This window comes from Labeo rohita, chromosome 13 (assembly GCF_022985175.1).
Source record: "Labeo rohita strain BAU-BD-2019 chromosome 13, IGBB_LRoh.1.0, whole genome shotgun sequence".
NCBI classification, from domain to species: domain Eukaryota; kingdom Metazoa; phylum Chordata; class Actinopteri; order Cypriniformes; family Cyprinidae; genus Labeo; species Labeo rohita.
This window is the reverse complement of record NC_066881.1, coordinates 24,469,947-24,488,454: the sequence shown is the minus strand read 5'-3', so window position 1 is coordinate 24,488,454 and position 18,508 is coordinate 24,469,947. Positions and strand designations below refer to the sequence as shown.

The 18,508-nt window shown below is 34.1% G+C and overlaps 1 protein-coding gene across 2 annotated transcripts in view; it reads right to left on the bottom strand.

Annotated features, from left to right (window-relative positions):
• Positions 1-18,508, bottom strand: part of tasp1 (taspase, threonine aspartase, 1) — a 36,325-nt gene that overhangs the window by 16,977 nt on the left and 840 nt on the right. For both annotated transcript variants that reach the window (XM_051126437.1, XM_051126436.1), the window contains exons 3-10: positions 16,518-16,585; positions 15,773-15,841; positions 13,626-13,746; positions 12,978-13,062; positions 12,308-12,387; positions 10,045-10,136; positions 5,061-5,234; positions 3,395-3,473 (exon numbers count right to left, since the gene is read on the bottom strand). In XM_051126437.1, the coding sequence (XP_050982394.1) occupies positions 3,395-3,473; positions 5,061-5,234; positions 10,045-10,136; positions 12,308-12,387; positions 12,978-13,062; positions 13,626-13,746; positions 15,773-15,841; positions 16,518-16,585 (768 nt within the window). The remainder of the gene's footprint in view (positions 1-3,394; positions 3,474-5,060; positions 5,235-10,044; positions 10,137-12,307; positions 12,388-12,977; positions 13,063-13,625; positions 13,747-15,772; positions 15,842-16,517; positions 16,586-18,508) is intronic.

Here is an 18,508-nt window from a genome sequence, read left to right as displayed (position 1 = left end):
GGGTAATATTTTCCATTTAAAAAAAAAAAAAAAAAAAAAAAAAAAAAAAAAAAAAATCAAGAAAAACATGAGAAATTGCTTACTGCATTAAAAGAGCCTGTTTTAGGACCATTTAAGATTTGACGATTAAGATGTGTTAAGATGACAAAAAAATATCCCCCTGAAATCTCATGTCATAAAATAAAATAATCTTTATTTTAAAAATATTAATTTGTTTTTATGTTATTATAGTGATGATAAATGGATAATTGCAATATGCAAAATACAAAACAATAAAAATATGTGGGTTTGTGGGTAGGGCATGCTTAATTAGTCCCAAAAATGTATGTTATGCAAAATAAATAGATAATTTTTTTACTAAAGATACCATGGTAACATAAAAACTAAGGAAGCCAGTTTCAGGCAGTGAATAAAAAAAAAAAAAAAAAGGTAATTTTTATCTTACAAATATTTTTTTTCTTCACAGAATTGCACAACTGTGTGTTTATAAAGTCAGAAATGTGAGATATGAACTCACAAAATTTTTTTCTCAGAATTTCGAGTTTATATCTCGCACTTGTGAGTTTTTCTCAGAATTGCAAGTTTACATCTTACAGTTATGACTTTATAACATGCAATTCGGAGAACAGTCTTTTTTTCCCTGAAAACTGGACTTTACAACTTGCAGTTGCGAGTTTATATCTCACAATTCGGAGAAAAAAAGACTTGGGAGAAAAAAAAAAAAAGTCAGAATTGTGAGATACAAACTTGCAATTGCAAAAAAAAGTGCAATTCTGACTTTATTTTTCGCAATTGCAAGATTATGTCTCACAATTTTGATTTCATTTCTCAGAATTGCAAGTTCATATCTCAAAATTCTGACATTTTAACTCACAATTTCGAGTTTATATTACAATTATGAGAAAAAAAGTCAGAATAAACATTTAAAGAAAAATATGGTAAATAAGAATATCAGCTGTAGTTATAAATAAAAACATTTTATGATTATGATTCTAACCCATTTATAAAGCACTTACTTTTGCAAATGTTTGCAACATACAATATTGTTTAAAAGTCAGGGGTCAAGTTTTTTTTTTTTTTTGTCTTTTCTCCAATCAATACTTTGCACAAAATGTATTAAAAGTGACAGTTTAAAAAAATGCAGTTCAAATAAATGCAAAAATAGTAAGACAAAGTTGCTATTCTGAGAAATGAAGTCAAAATTATGATATAAACTCGCAATTGTAAGTTACAAAGTCAGAATTGCTAGATATAAACCCACAATTGTGATTTCATAAAGTCAGAAATGTAACAGTCTCACAATTCTGAGTAAAAAAAAATCAAAAGCTCCCAATTCTGAGAACTTCCCCCTGAAAAGTGGACTTTATAACTTGCAACTGCGAGAAAGAAAAAAAGAACTGTGAGGGAAAAAAAAGCCAAAATTGTAAGATACAAACTTGGAATTGCAAAAAAAAAAAAAAAAAAAAAAAAAAATTTGCGCAACTCTGACTTACAAAAAAAAGTCAGAAGTTAGTCACAAGTCAGATGTTAACTCACAATTGCGAGAAAAAAAAAGAACTGTGAGATAAAAAGTCACAATTAATTTAGTTGTGGAAACAGGCTTTCATAAAAAAACCCAAGCCACTACGCTTCTCTTAAAAAGCATGTGACCAACCCCGCCGCCAACTTTTTTTTTTTTTTTTTTAACCCAAGGAAGTCATACATGCTGCACCCCTGTGCAAGATGCCAAGCCTGAATGAATCCCAGTCTCTCTTCAATGGGCCAGGTGTGCGTTCACTGCAGGGCTCAGGCCAGGCCAAAGGTGCTTTCACACAAGGGTGCCGCAGGACAAAGGATGAAGGAAAAGAAAAGAAATATGGCCTTCATCATCGTGTAACACTCTTTGGAAGTGATCGTGGCACAGGGAAGCATATTAACAGAGGCTACAGTTTGACAATTCAAAGCCAAGCAGAGCTTTTTTACAAGGTGTCTGGTTGTTAAAAGCAACGTCGTGCCTTGTGAAATATTATAATAAAGTTACAGGTGCAGTTATGCTGAAAAAAGTTCTTGTACCATGTCATGGTGGTTAACAAAGTAAGTGCAAATTTACTGGACCAAATAGGGGAGATGGAATAAATTAGTTAACTCATTACATACAATACATTTATGCTAATTTAATTTTTTAATTTAATATTTTTAAATAAATCAACACACTTGACATTTAATCCTGCCCAAGTAGCAAAAAAGCTAAAGCATGTCTGACCGAATCTTGCCATTAGTTGCTAAAAGGATACTCATATCCACAAAGCATGTACTGTACGCACATCAAAAGAAGTGACGTGTTGTGATGTGACGTATAAACCCAAACACAGATTTCATCTTTTCTTTAATCTTGGCCTGGAGAGAATACCTCCTATAGCATCTATTCAAACACAATCATCTCGTCCTCTTCCATGTCTAGTCATGAATAAAAATCTGTCTTTTATCATGACTGCTTTAAGAAATCCAGACATCCTCTATGGGCACAATGGACATGCGTGCTTGTATGTGTTGTATGGAGATGTAAATCAAGTCTGTGGCCTATTGACTTGGGCACAGAGAATATAAGAGAAAAATCTCGTTTTATTCATGTGACAGAAAGCATTAGTTTAAAACATGAAGAGCACGGCTTTGGGCCTTGCTCACAGCAGGACTCCCAAATAAAGCTGAAAAATCTCCATTTTTTTTGCTCTTGAAGTATGTCCCTACTAAGCAACTGGCTAATGGCATTAAGATGTTGGAGGAAAGGATTGACATCTACATTAAGGCCAAAGAAAGGATAGTAATGTCAAAGGTTCAAGCTACAAACTTGGTATTTTCTTCAGGACTGTGTATCTGCACATATTTCCTAAACAATGACTTTTTAAAGAGATTTTTCACTCAAAAATAAAAAATTCTGTCATTAATCACTCACCCTTCATGTAGTTCCAAACACATAAGACCTTAGTTTATCTTCAGAACAGAAATTAATTCATTATGGTACTCTTGAGAACATGTGTCAAAGACTGACACGGAAGAGAAGAAATTGTTGCATAAAGTCATTGTTTTAGTTTTCTTTGCGCACAGAAAGTATTCTCGCAGCTTCATACAATTACGGTTGAACCTCTGATGTCCTTACTACCTTTCTGGACCTAGAACGTGGCAGTTGCGTTGCTGTCTATGCAGGGTCAAAAAGCTCTTGGATTTCATCAAAAATATCTTCATTTGTGTTCCGAAGAAGAATGAAGGTCTTACTTGTTTGGAATGAGTAATTAATAACAGGCTTTTCATTTTTGGGTGAACTATCCCTTTAATGGCTGACTGAACCTCAAAACCTGTCAAAAAGAAGTAAATATACAGTAATGTCACACTAATATGACTCTGGTGTTTTTGATACCTGAGGTACTCACAGCTGTAGAGTAAAGGCTGACGTCACGGGCGTTTTCAGCCCAGCAGCCACAACCGTAGTGAGCAGCCTGAGACACAGAAACATTTGAAGAAAAATGTTAAGAATATCTGTATATCTGAAGTTACAGATAAAATCATTTACAATTATGCATCTAACCTGTCTATAAAGCATGTATTACTTATTACTGCAAATGTTTGCAGCATAAAATACTGTTTAAAAGTTTAGAGTATTTTTTTCAATACTTTTATTCAGCAAAGATGCATTAAATTGATCTAAAGTGGCAGTAAAGACTTTCCATGGTTACAAAAAATAAATAAATAAAATAAATACTATTTTAAATAAATGCAGTTCTTTTGAACTTCCTGTTTATGAAATAATCCCAAAAAGATTTACTATGGTATTAAATTCCATAAAAATATTAAGCAGCACAACTGTTTTTAACATTGATAATAATAAGAAATGTTTCTTGAGCACAAAATCAGCATATCAGAATATAAAAGTTGTTCTACATTGTAATAATATTTCACATTTATGCATTTTACGTGACTAATTATTAATATTTACTAAGATTTCATATAAATGAAAATAACAGTTAAGAGGAAATTCAAATAAATGAGCATAAGACATCTCTCAAAAAGTAAAAATTATACCGGCCCCAAACGTCCGTGCTAAAATTTTTTGCTCATTGCGAATAGGCCTTAATTCTAAAAATTCACCTAGGACAAATACATCTAGGATGGCTTGAGGGTGAGTAAAACATGCAGTAATTTTCATTTCTGGGTTAAGGGTATAAATAAAGAGCTCAAAGTATGCCATAAATAAAGTGTTCCTATGAACATTATTAATGATAATTAATATTGTAATATTATAGCAATATTAATCATATTAAAAAAGATAACCCAGAAATTAAAATTACTGCATGTTTTACTCACCCTCAAGCCATCCTAGGTGTACATTACTTTTTTCTTTCAGATAAATACAATCTGAGTTATATTAATAAATGTGCTGGCTCTTCCAAGCTTTATAATGGCAGTGAACGGCTGTTGATATTCATTAGTCCAAAAGAAGTCAAATAAAGTGCATCCATCTATCATAAAAACATCTAACATGGCTCCGGGGGGTTAATAAAGACCTTCTGAACTGAATCAAAGCTTTTTTGGGTAAGAAAAATATCAATATTTAAATTCATAAACCGTAAAATCTAGCTTCTGCTAATTGCCATACACGCATTCATGAAAAAGCGGTGTTATAACAGACGATGTAGGATGTAGGCATAGCGTAAGCTCTGGTGAAAAATAGGCCTTCATTAAACCCCCACAGCTGTGAGAAGCACTTTTATGATGGATGGATGCACTTTATTAGACTTCAAAATATCAACACCCATTCACTAAAATGATAAAGCTTGGAAGAGGCAGGACATTTTTTAATATAACTTCAATTGTATTTGTCTGAAAGAAGAAAGTCATATACACCTAAGATAGGCTGAGGGGGGAGTAAATCATAGGTTAATATCCATTTCTGGGTGAACTATCTCCTTAATTATTATTATTAAAAAAAAAAATTCAAATCACTGTATTACTGACATGCTATTTTTTTTAATGTATAACATGATTAAATAGAATATGATCAGACGTAGGCACAAATCAAAGGTCACCTGTCCCACTCGACCCGGGTGCTTCATTGCCAGACCTCCGCTGGAAACCGCAGCCGCCACATTCCCGTCCCGATCCACCACGACCGCACCAACCGTGTCCAGACAGGCCGAGTTATTCTCCTCACCTTCCACCATGATGTCTCCCACAGGCTCCAAGCAGCCAAAATCATTCTCCTGCACACAAAATTGCAACTCAATTAGAATTTCCTATCGTACACACAGAAATTAACCAGCGCTTTTCTGTCTAACATCCTGAGTTCATTTAACAAAGTGAAATCAAAAATAAATGTAAGTGTCAATGTATCTTCATGCTAAACCATGGGCCAAAAAAGAAGAACAAAGAGGTTGTGGTTACTGGCAACAGCAAAAAAGGCACATTTCCAAAACCCAGAATAATACTACACTGAAACACATTGAACATTGCTCCTCTTGCGATGTTTTTTCTTGTCTATGAAATTGGCTTTCAGACCCAGCTGGCTACCATAACCAAACTTGAACTTTCTGACAAACCTGGGAACTGTAATACATGTCGCTATCTAACTTGAGCAAATAAAGTCCAATTACATATCAGCATCTGAAAAATGATCCTCGTGCTCTCATTTATAATGAGTAAAGTGGTCATGTTTAAAGGACTGTTTTCATTTGCTGATTGCTGTGTACTTTGGAAAGAGCGCTGATGTGGACTGAAAGACTCGTAGAGCTCTTTGACAAATTGGCCGCTCCTGAGAAACTGCGGAAGGGGACAGGATGACTTATAATTTATTATTCCATCTTCCCATGAACAGAGTGTCATTCCTGGGACACGGATCTTCAAACCTCGGCTGATTATTACGCACAATAACTTTATAAATTATTAGCGAACGGGCAAAAACAGAATGTTATTATTATTGATCTCACCATCAGCGATAAATCTGACAAAATCAACTCCAGTACAACATCTGCTCACAGACCTTTCCAAAGGGGAGCATCAATTTTCCTCTCCTTTATGGGTAATTGTTTATATAACCTTTATGTCTTAAAAAATGATTCTGCTTTGTCATGAAAGCAAGTTGGTACAAATCTTCAACTGCCTTGAGAAAAGTTTAAATGTTTCCAATCAATCATTTTTTTTCTGTAGAACAAAAAATTGTCAGGGTTTCCATACTTTTTGACCAATGAATTCCCGGTTGCTCATAATTATTGGACTTTTTTTCTTCATTTTATGGAAACTTTTCTGACAGATTTTCCTGTCTACGTCAGGTACCAATTTTTTAAACAAATATAATTATAATACACTGCTGATTTTTAACAATACTTAGTATTTACAGTAGATATTAAGATTTAAGACACTAAACTCATTCCATGACATTCCAAGCCCGAAAAACATGGGCGGCACTAGGGCTGGGTTTCCGGGGCATATGCCCTGAATAGATTTAGTTAACCCCCAAATGTTTTTTAAATACCTTGCCTTTCACCCCAACTTTATGCCTGGCCATTTGTGGTTTTTGCAAAACTATTCTAAGACACAAACCTTGCCATGAACCTTGCAAATCTAGTAATTACTTTTCTCCTCGAAAGCCCTCATCGTGTGAACTTCTATAAATCTAAACACCACTCTAAAACCTCAGGAAAGACCATAATATAAAGCACAATGATTCCCTAATATTCCCAAGAACTGTGGGAAACCTTCAGTGCTAAAGTCATATTATTAAAAAGCACGAGTGCACCCACACACATTACAGAAATGACATCTTAGTTGTGCAAAGCACTTTAAATGCGTTAAAAATTAGCGAGAACCCCAAGACCCCAGGCTATCCATGCAATACAAATGCATTTCATCCCCAGTAAAACAATAAATATGGCACTTATAAAATCAAACAAACCACAGGCCACTTGAGAGGAGACTGGGGGATGTGTTGTTATCTTAATGACCATTTAATGCACAGCTTTGGAGAAAAGTCTTTAGTGAACTGAACTGAAGGAAGAAAGACCATGTGGCATCCCAGAGGCACAGATTATTCATGCAGACAGAGCCAACAGCAATCACAATGCTATCTTTAAAACAAACCGTACGAGGTCCGAACACTGAACATGAATACCACATATACCAAACCAAGTTAGACCGCGACGTATTTGTCTTTCCTGTCGAATAACATTTTCGCCCACATTTTCAGACACTGTAATTTGCAACTAATGACCCACGAGTGACCCCCGCTTTGCTTTCTCACAGGGACCACACAAGCGTCACATCACGGATGGATCTGCGCTGGAACCCATTTTCCCTCAACACCTGCATTCCATGTGTACCTGTCAAATCGCTTCCTTGAAAATCTACCAAAAAAGTAGGAGAGATGCTAACATGTTCAAGCACATTACAGGAAATAATTCGGTGGAATAACTTCAAGATGTGGGCGCAGGAGGGTGGAGGTGGTGCTGAAGCACAATGGTCTCATATCGCATCAACGATTGTCTTAAAACTCCTGTAACATTCATGAGCACTCAATTACCAAAACTTGTGTTTTTTAGATTCTTTAAAATAAGATATATGTGGTCCATGCAGGGTTATTGTACTTAAAGAGATACAGTTGTATGCAAAACTTGGGAACCCCTTGGAGAATGCTGGGTAAGATATCTCACTGAGGACAACTGAAGGACTCAAACACAACTACTAAAAAAGGTTCAAACATTCACTGATGCTCCAGAAGGAAACACGATGCATTAAGAGCCAGGGGATGAAAACTTTTTTAATTTGAAGATCAAGGTAAATTGTACCAAATTTGTCTTCCAGGAAATATGCAAATGTCTTGCTTCCGAAGGGCAGTACTAAATGGAAAAAAAAAAGATATTTCAACAAAATAAGAAAAAATGTGGACAACTTCATCCTGTTCAAAAGTTTTCACCCCTGGCTTTTTATGCATTGTGTTTCCTTCTGAAGCATCAGTGAATGTTTAAACTTTTTTTTAATGGTTGTGATTAAGTCCCTCAGTTGTCCTCAGTGTTAAAAGATGCATCTCAAAATCATACAGTCACTGCTGGAAAGGGTTCAAATATGCAAAAGATGCTGGAAAACTAAAGAATCTGCAGGACTTGGAGGATTTTTCTGAAGAACAGTGCTCAGTTTAACTGTTCAGAACAAACAAGGGACTCATGAACAACCATCACAAAACAAAAAAACAGTGGTAGATCACACACAGTATTAAGAACCAAAGGTTCCCAAACTTTTGAAGGGGGTTATTTTAATAATCTCAGCTATTTTTTGTCTTGTGGACTATACATAAACATCTTTTATATAAAATATTTCACTCAGGACAGTACTAAATAAGAAATAACATGCATTTTGTTTTATCTCTTATTTTGTTAAAATTATTCACATTTTCACAGATTCTGCAAGGGGTTCCCAAACTTTCATATGCAACTGTAGTTCACCCAAAAAAGAAAATTCTATCATCATCAAGTTGCTCCAAAGCTGCAGGAATTTCTTTCTTCTGGTGAACACAAAACAAGATATTTTAAAGAATGTTAGTACCCAGACAGATGCTGGTATCCACTGGCTTTCACAGTACTGGAAGTCAAGGTTAACAGCAACGTGAACATTCTTAAAAATATCTTCTCTTATGTTCCACACTAGAAAGAAACTCATACAGGTTTGTTGTACCAACTTGAGGGTGAGCAAATGACAGAATTTTTATTTTTGGGTGAACTATCCCTTTAACTAAAGCTGAAACTAAACTTACAGCTATTTAAATAATCATTAAAATAAACATTAAAGGATCCAAACCCATAAGACTTTTGTTTATCTTCAGAACACAAATTAAGGTATTTCTAATAAAATCCAAGAGCGTTCTGACCCTGCATAAACAGCAACGCAACTGACATCTTCAAGACCAATTAGGGTAGTAAGGACATCATTAAAATAGTCAATGTGACATCAGTGACATTAGTCAACTGTAATGTTATGAATCTACGAGAATGCTTTTTGTGTGCAAAGAAAACTAAAATAAGGACTTTATTCAACCATTCCTTCTGTTTCTTGTCAGTCTTCGACAAGCATTTACTACTTTTCTGGGCCTTGAACATGTCAGTTGCATTGCTGTCTTGGAGGGTCAGAGAGCTCTTGGATTTCATCAAAAATATCTTCATTTGTGTTCCAAATATGAACTAAGGTCTTATGGGTTTGGAACAACATGAGGGTGAGTAATTAATGACAGAATTTTCATTTTTGGGTATATTACAAAAACTTATGATAAAAAAAAAAAATGATAATACTATTATTTTAGTATCATTGAGATATATCTTTGTATCTCAGTGATACTAAAATAACACTTTGCCCATAAACTAAATTATGTCTTTGAAACTGCCCCAAAGTAAATGCCTAAAAAAGATCTTTTTATGCCCACCTGCTGAACTCAGGTCAAGAGACAAGAGGCTACAACAGAGCGTCAAAGAACTGTGTCACCCAAGTCAAATTCCTCATGTGCAGTGCCATGTCAGCAGTGCAGTAAGTATACGTATGTGTGTTTCCTGTGATTGTGAGTAATTGAGGTCTCCACGCCCCCTTCAAGGTCGTCATTACCCGACGGGTTTCCTCCTCTGGGTATATGTGGTGGTTTTGAATTAAAGGACTGAGCAGATGCAGATCCTGTTATCAGTCGAGTAATAATGTCAGAGCAAATGCCTCTGCTGCACTGTGTTTAGACCTAATTAAATGTGTTGAACTGAATAGGAGGGTGGAAACCTATAGATCATGGAACATTTATGGGAGAAACTTGCATATTTAGTTGTCTTTTTTTTAATCCGGGTAAACGCCTATGCCAAAAATCAACAGCATATCCTGAATGTTAAAATAAAACTCTTAACATCAAGTCTGAACCTTGACCTGACAAAGGTCAGCACATTTTGACGGAAGCTTGGTTTCTATTTCTGATAGCCCTGCCCATACTGAAATCTCATTGGTCCTCTCAACACAACTGTATATTAAACATCAAATACGAAGAGATTCACTCACATGTCCACACGATTGTCTTTTCCTCTTCGTCTCAACCTGCTCCGCCAGCTCCATCTTCCTCTTGTTCCTCTTGTAGCCTGACAAACTGAACTCTGAAAAGTGTCGAAAAAAGGTGTGACAGTCAATAACAGATATTACTCAACTGCCTATCTGAAAAACTGTGTGTGTGTGTGCCAGGACCCACTAAATGCTGACAACTGTTTTGCTTCTGTAGCCTTATTGCTTTGATTATTAGTATTATTCTTCATGATAACATAGTGCAGCAAGGGTGTGTGTTTGTCGGGGGAGCCTTTATTCACATAATAAATCAGTCTGTTGGTGGAAATGTGGTTGAAATCCTCAAAGTCTCCCTAAATAATGGGACATGTGTTGGAGTGAGGTCATGGTTTTGGCATCAGATCATTTCCAACACTAACAACACACACTCTATCTCTGTCTGACACACACTGGGAGTCGGCATGGGGCCCTCTATTAAAGCATAGAGGCCATTGTTTACTAAACGCTGCATTCCACTCCTGTGAAAATCTCTTAATCAAAGAAAATGAATCAATGAAATGGGCACAATTAAGTCATTTCGCTGAATTTAATGGAATGCAATTAGGGCTGGTAAAAATAACACTGAGTCAATGGTTTAAAAATACTCCAGCAGATGAGATCGCATGCCTTCTTGCCAATCATTATTCAATGAAATTATTATGTGCCACTGTCAAGACTTACAACTGGGATAAAAGGCAACGGTTTTGGTGAAAGCCTTAACATAGAAAACTTTCAAGATATCCCTCATCTAGTTTATTTCAATAAAAACTGTAAATAACCTGTGGGAATTCAGTTAAAGGACAATGAGTACTAGTTTTTCATTCCCTGAAGGAAATACAAGTGCTTGCAATAAAATGCTGCATTGTCACTGTCACTGACAATTAGTGTCTTGTTTTCGATCGGCTGCACTTAAGAATCACCATGTGGCTAATTGAGACGTATCATAAAATAAAACAAATCACATTTTTGCATTCAAATTACATAATTGCTTTTCAGTGCCGAACAATTACAACAATGATATATGACTTTTTAAACTATAATTTTATATTTCCAAGAATAAAATGAACACAAAACCAAAACAGATATCACACATAGAGCTATACTTTAGGCGGAATAAAATGCAGAATTGTAATACATAAAATTAACTAATACAATTACATAAACCATTATAAATGCTGGAGATTGTAAAACAGAAAAAAACATAATTGTTTGTCACACAAACAAAATATTCTACATCAGTGGTTCTCAAAGTGTTCTCCCTCTAGTGTTACGCAGAGAAATCACTAAATTAAATATAAATTAATGTTAAAAAACAATACATGATTTTTAAATTTTAGGTACAACACGTTTTAATTTAATCATTATTTAAGCTTTTGATTTACCTGTTTGTAAGCACAGTGTTAATGTTCAAACTCTGTATTTACAATTTTGTGACAAAGTGGCTGACAACAATGAATATTCTTAATAGAAATAAAACTGCTTAATTTTTGAGAGCTGTAGCTGAATTAGGCCTAGTTATGCCACTGTATTTTAATGTTGGTCATTATGGTGGTACTTGGAGAGGCAAACATTTTCTGCGACTTTACCTCACAGTTCTGACTTTTTTTCTCTGAATTGTGAATTCACTGAATTGTGAGATACAAAGTCGCAATTCTAAGTCAAAACTGCAAGACTTAATTATTCAGTTCAGTTTTTTTTTTTTTTTTAGAATTGCGAGTTAATCTCTCACAGTTCTGACTTTATAACATGCAATTGTGAGTTATTAAGTCAGAATTGAGAGATATAAACTTGCAATTCTGAGAAAATACCAGAATTGGACTTTATAACTCGCAATTGATACAAAAAAGGATACAAACTTGTATTTGTGACAAAAGTTTATATCATGCAATTCTGCCCTCATTTCTCAGAATTGCGAGTTTGTATTATGCAATTCTAGGGAAAAAAAAAAAACACCAGTCATGCCTTAAAGATTGGAGGGCATCCTGTTGCTCACACAAGACCTTTAATTTCACTATAAAACTGCCTCTAATGCGCTTCTTGAAAGAGAAATCTTGAATCTTGTAATAATCTCCTGTCTTCCCTAATAATGTGAAATAATAGGATTTCTTTTACCAATATCCAAAGACGGGTCATGATCTTTATTAATGCACATAAATCTAACAAAAATATGCTGCAGTCAAGCATGCAGCAGCAGCTGAAAAAGGATTCTGGGTGGTCTAATACTCACTGGTGGTCATCTTCTCTGTAGGGCACGCTGGGATACCATGGCTGATGGCCCACTGTTCTGCTCCTTTGCCCACTAAAAAACTGACAAAGCAGAGATGTGATTTACATGAAAGAAAAACTTCATCACAGTATGAAACTTCTCGCATATTTCCTGCCAACAGTATACACATATTGTACACACTACCAATATGTACAAAATTTCTTTCTTTAAAAGAAATGAATAATTGTATCCAGCAAAGATGCATCGAATTGATCAAAAGTGACAACAAAGACTGCTACAAAAAGACTGGAGTAATGGCTGCTTAAAAAGCTTTGCCATCCCATGAATAAAATACACTTTAAAATACCAAAAAGGAAAACAGTTATTTTAAATACAGCCTTGATGTCAATAAATGTAGCATGAGTAAATACTTTTTTGGGGCACTTAATCGATAGAAAATGTCTTATTCTATGAATGGCACTTATTTCCTATAGCTACGAAAACAATGTTTTGTAATGCACTTTTTTTTTTTGTTCAGTTTGGCTGCAGTACGTTTATGTAAATAATGTATTCTGTGTATACGGCAATTGATATGCTGATGTTACTTGCTTTAGGCATCAATAAAGTATGTCAGCCTGTCTATATGTCTAAGCTGATAGCCAAAAAGCCAACATCAGAGAGCTCGGCTCACCAGGGAGGGATCCTGCCAGCTGATAGCTTCCCCTTCTGAGTTTCACTTAATAGTCTTCTGGCTACCAGCACCGGGTTCTTGATTCCTGATAGAAAGAGCAGCATTAGTATCACTTTCACTCAAGACTGCTTTAAATATGGTAAAAGAAACCATTTGGCTTTCTCATACGCGTCTGTTGAAGGATAATGCAGTTCATTGGAGGTCACTGCACCAAAAAAGCATTATAACAAAATGTTGCATTAATATCAATGTGAAACTAGATGAACCTCCTTGATATTTTATGTGGACGAGCAGAATATTTCGAGACATTGCATGTTAAATTGAGTTTTGCTTGTTTTAACAAACATGGCAACAAGCTGATAGCGTAGAATCAATCCTGTTTGTGTCAAAAAGTACCAAATATGCCACAGATCAAGGCCAAAAGCATAACAAATGTATTTAGTACATGTATATTTATCATCTAAAGCTTAAAAAACCTGTTTTCTTTTAGCCTTGCATTCTTGCAACAAGCACAAATTGCATTTAGCCATGTTCCCATAAAAGGTTGAGGAGGGTAGAAGTTGGCTTTTATTTGTTTTGCTTGAAAGCACCTTCACCACATGATAAAAAGCTCCAACCAGCCTTGCCAGTGATTCTAACAGCACTCACCACTCAAGGCTCCAACAGCTCCATAGTTTAAGGACTTCCCATCCATGATGCTGGCATCACACTCAATCTCACCCGAGAGATTCAGGTTGGAACCGGTACCCGCATTGGTGAACGGGGAGTCCTGTAAATAAGCATCAACCTTAAAGACAAATTTCTGTGAGTTCTTCCAAGAGATAAACAAAACATTGAAAAACAGTCTTAAATTTTTGCCCTAAAATGCTTTTGTTGAAATATGTTTTCCTATTCCAGCTTAATGTGAAGACACAGCTATAAGCTAGAAGTCATTCGTAGGCTAAAGTCCCTGAGGAGTCTAAACACTGTAGTAGTGCTTTCAAAACACTGCCCTGTTTGAGTGGTCTGACACATGAACTAATAACATTTCAATGCCAAAAAACACTGAAAAAATTAGTAGAAATATCTATAGACTTTTTGTGTAGTCTGTCATAGATGTCATAGGTCTGTCATAGACAGATAAAAACAAGACTGTGAGATATAGACTTTACAGTGGCATTCATTGCATAAAGTTCCTCACACCTTACAACTCAAATGGTTTGATGGATTTATTCATTTATTTATGTGTCTATGAAAGGTTTTTTGTAAATATGTTTCTTCAGCTGAAAAATTGGCATGCTTTTAGATGTCAGTGTTATTATTGCTAACTAAATAAAAAAAATATATAAATAAAAAAACTGTTTTTATAATTTAAATAAAATGCACAATTAAATGAAAAACTTAAAACTTAAATTTGTTGCTTTGACAACTAACGGAAATACATTACCAGTCAAAAGTTTTTGATCAGTACGATTTTTAATGTTTTTAAAAGAAGTCTCTTCAGCTCACCAATACTCCATTTATTTGATCCAAAGTGCAGCAAAAACAATAACATTTTGAAATAATTTTACTATTTCAAATATTTGAATATATTTTAAAATATAATTTATGATTTAAAAGCTGAATTTTAGCATCATTACTCTAGACACATGATCCTTCAGAAATCATTATAATATTCTGATTTGCTGCTTAAAAAAACATTTTATTATTATTACTGTTGAAAACAATTGAGTAGAATTTTTTCAGGTTTCTTTGATGATTAGAAAGTTCAGAAGAACAGCATTTATCCAAAACAGAAATCTTTTGTAACATTGTAACTCTCTTTACCATCACTTTTGATCAATTTAAAGCATCCTTGCTAAATAAAAGTATTAATCTTTAGATATTTGTATTCATCAAAGAATCCTGAAAAACATGTACTCAAATGTAGTTTCCAAAAAAATTATTAAGCAGCTCAACTTTGCAATATTGATAATAAAAATGTTTTTTGAACAGCAAATCAGCATATTAGAATGATTTCTGAAGGATCATGAGACACTGAAGACTGGAGTAATGAGTAATTATGCTGAAATTATCCAATATTTTGGATCAAATAAATGCAGGCTTGGTGAGCAGAAGAGAATTCTTCAAAAGATATTAAAATTTTACTGTTCAAAAGCTTTTGACTGGTAGTGTAGAACTTAAATTTCTAGAATGAAAATAAAAAAATGAAAATAAATGAAAATAAAGCCACACAGAAATATTCAGAAAATAATAAAACATTACATCAAAAGTATTAAAATTAAGCTAAAAGTGAAAATATAAAAATAAACAGCTAATTTAAAATATTAAAAATATTTTTAATGCTGAATTGAACTTACTAACCTCCATCTCATATGTGTCCTTGGACCACAAAACCTATTTTTTTTATTTGATTTATACATCATCTGAAAGCTGAATAAATACACTTTCCACTGATTGTTTTTATTTGGCTGAGATACAACTATTTGAAAATCTGGAATCTGAGGGTGCAAAAAAAAAAAAAAAAAAATATCTAAATATTGAGAAAATCACCTTTAAAGCTGTCCAAATGAAGTTCTTAGCAATGCATATCAAAATTTAAGTTTTGATATATTTATGGTAGGAAATCTACAAAATATCTTCATGGAACAAGATCTTAATAATAAATCATTTTGACCCATACAATGTATTTTTGGCTACAAATATACCCGTGATACTTATGACTAGTTTTGTGGTCCAGGGTCACATATTTTTTCCTGAGAGTGTCTATTCAGTCATAATGAGTTGGTGTGTTGTTGTTAGTAATCCACTATCACCTCTAGCTCTATAAGAGCTGCTGTCACGGCCTCCAGCGCCAATCCTCCAGCTCTGAGCCTGTCCACAGCCTGAAACACATTAAATCACAAATGATGACAGAAATCCCACATCTGCCAATGCCTAAAACCAACTCAATGTGCACTGAATGAGTATTTTGTTCTAACTAAGGATTCAGGATCTTCATGCAGAAAAGATCACACTACACTGATCTATACAAAACATAAAAATGTGATTATCCAATACAAAGAGCTTAAAAAGAAAATAAAGCTGCAGTGTTTTCCACTTGACAAGCTTCAAGCAGAGAGCGTGGAATGGTATATTAAGCCGGGCAGCAGCTCGGGCCGCTGCTGGTGTCATGTTATCAACACATAACTCAAATTCCCTGGCACAGGTGTTTTACTCAAGCCTGATCCTTTCTTTTCATCCTTTACACGGCATTTTGGACGGGGAAAAGCACTGCATTGCAGCTTGCCAACCTATGCATTACTGTTAGCTGCAAGCATCTATTACAATTTGGTATATTGGCAATGTAAGATTCTGCAAAAAAAAAAATCCATCTTTGTGTAGAAAAAAAAGGTTACATAACCCGTATCAGAAAATCATGCAAACTGAGCCGGGAATAAAAACCTGATTATATCAGTAAATTGACGTCTTGTCGACATGACCTCTGGCAGAGCTATCAAAAGGTTACAGTTCACAGCAGAAGAATCTTAAGTTTTGAATGAAGAATCACATGCAACTCACTCTCTGGCAAGCTCTCTTGCACACATGTTTGTATTCCTTGGCTTTGGATTCTGAATGATACCCTGCCCCTGAGGAGGTAAAAATCATCAAAAATAAAACACATGATTTCAGGTTGTTTTTTACAATGAGGTTATTCAGCTGTTAACAGTCTATAGTTTTGCTTGTCTTACAAAATAATTTTTATATGTTACTTTCTTACAAAAAAAAATTCATAATATGAAAAGTCTTTGTGATTTATTCATTTTCACCTTAAACATTAAAAGTTTAGTGTCATTATTTGGACAGCTTCATGTCATTCCAAACCCATTTGTTATTTTTCTGTTCTTTTCTATACAATGACAGTTCATAGTGACCATCTGTCAATCTGTAGAAAGTACAAAACACTAGAAAAAGTACCACACACATTGTCCATACATGTAGACTTATATTTCAAGTTTTCAGAAGCTATGCGATAGGCCGAAATTTAAAACCATGTATTCAAGGGTAATATTCAATACTCTCAAATCTCATTCATCAGGACTGCTGTCATTAGTGTCAAAGGCCGCTGTTTCTAAAGTAAGTTTTAACTGAATGTGGCATGCTGGTTTAAAAAAAATCCAATGAATAAAAACTTAAATTATCACGTTAGGCTTACTACCAGTCAAAAGTTTTTGAACAGTTTGATTTTTTAGGTTTTTTAAGCCTGCATTTATTTGATCCGAAATATAACAAAAGCAGTAATATTGTGAAATATTTTTACTATTTAAAACAACCGCCTTCTATTTAAATATATTTTAAAATGTAATTTATTCCTGTGATCAAAGCTAAATTTTCAGCATAATTACTCCAGTCTTCAGAAATCATTAGAACATGCTGATTTGCTGTTCATGAAACATTTTTTATTATTATTTATCAATATTTAAAACAGTTGAATACATTATTTTTTTCAGGATTCTTTAATGTATAGAAAGATCCAAAGAACAGCATTTATCTGAAATAAAAAGCTTTTGTAACATTATAAACTATACCATTCAAAAAGCTAATGTTTAATATGTTTAAATAATAATGTTTTTTGATCAGCAAAAACATTCAGCAGAACATCAGAATGATTACTGAAGGATCATGTGACTGCAGTAAAGATGCCAAAACTTCAGTTTTTGAAAATCACAGGAATAAATTACATTTAAAAAAACTATTCAAATAGAAGGCAGGTATTTTAAATAGTAAAAATATTTTAAAATTTTACTGCTTTCACTGTACATTGGATAAATTCAGGTAAGCTGAAGAGACTTCTTTAAAAAACATAGCTTGCAGTGTATGTCTTCAAAAGACGTGGAATACAGTGCACAAGTCATACAGACTTCTTTTATTGCACATATGTGACCCTGGATCACAAAACCAGTCGTAAGGGTCATTTTTTCAAAATTGGGATTTATACATCATATGCTTTTCATTGATGTATAGTTTGTTAGGATAGGACAATATCTGGCCGAGATACAACTATTTAAAAATCAGGAATCTGAGGGTGCAAAAAAAAATCAACCTTTAAAGTTCTTCAAATAATGTTCTTAACAATGTATATTACTAATCAAAAATTAAGTTTTCATCCATTTACAGTAGGAATTTTACAAAATATCTTAAAGGAACACGATCTGTACTTAATTTCCTAACAATTTTTGCCATAAAAGAAAAATCAATAATTTTGACCCATTCAGTGTATTTTTGGCTACTGCTACAAATAAAACCCAGCGACTTAAGACTGGTTTTGTGGTCCAGGGTCACATATACAATGTTTTTGGTCCTATCTAATGCTTGACAGATGTGGCCATTATGTGAAGTGTTATGCATATCTGTCCTTTTGTTGAGTTTGGAATGACATAAAAGTAAATAATCAATTACGTTTTTTTTTTTCTTTTTTCAATGACCTGTTCTTTTGAGGAAACTGGAATTGCTCGACAAGCCTAAATAAGAACCATTACACATTCAACATGTAACAGATAAGACTGTGCCAG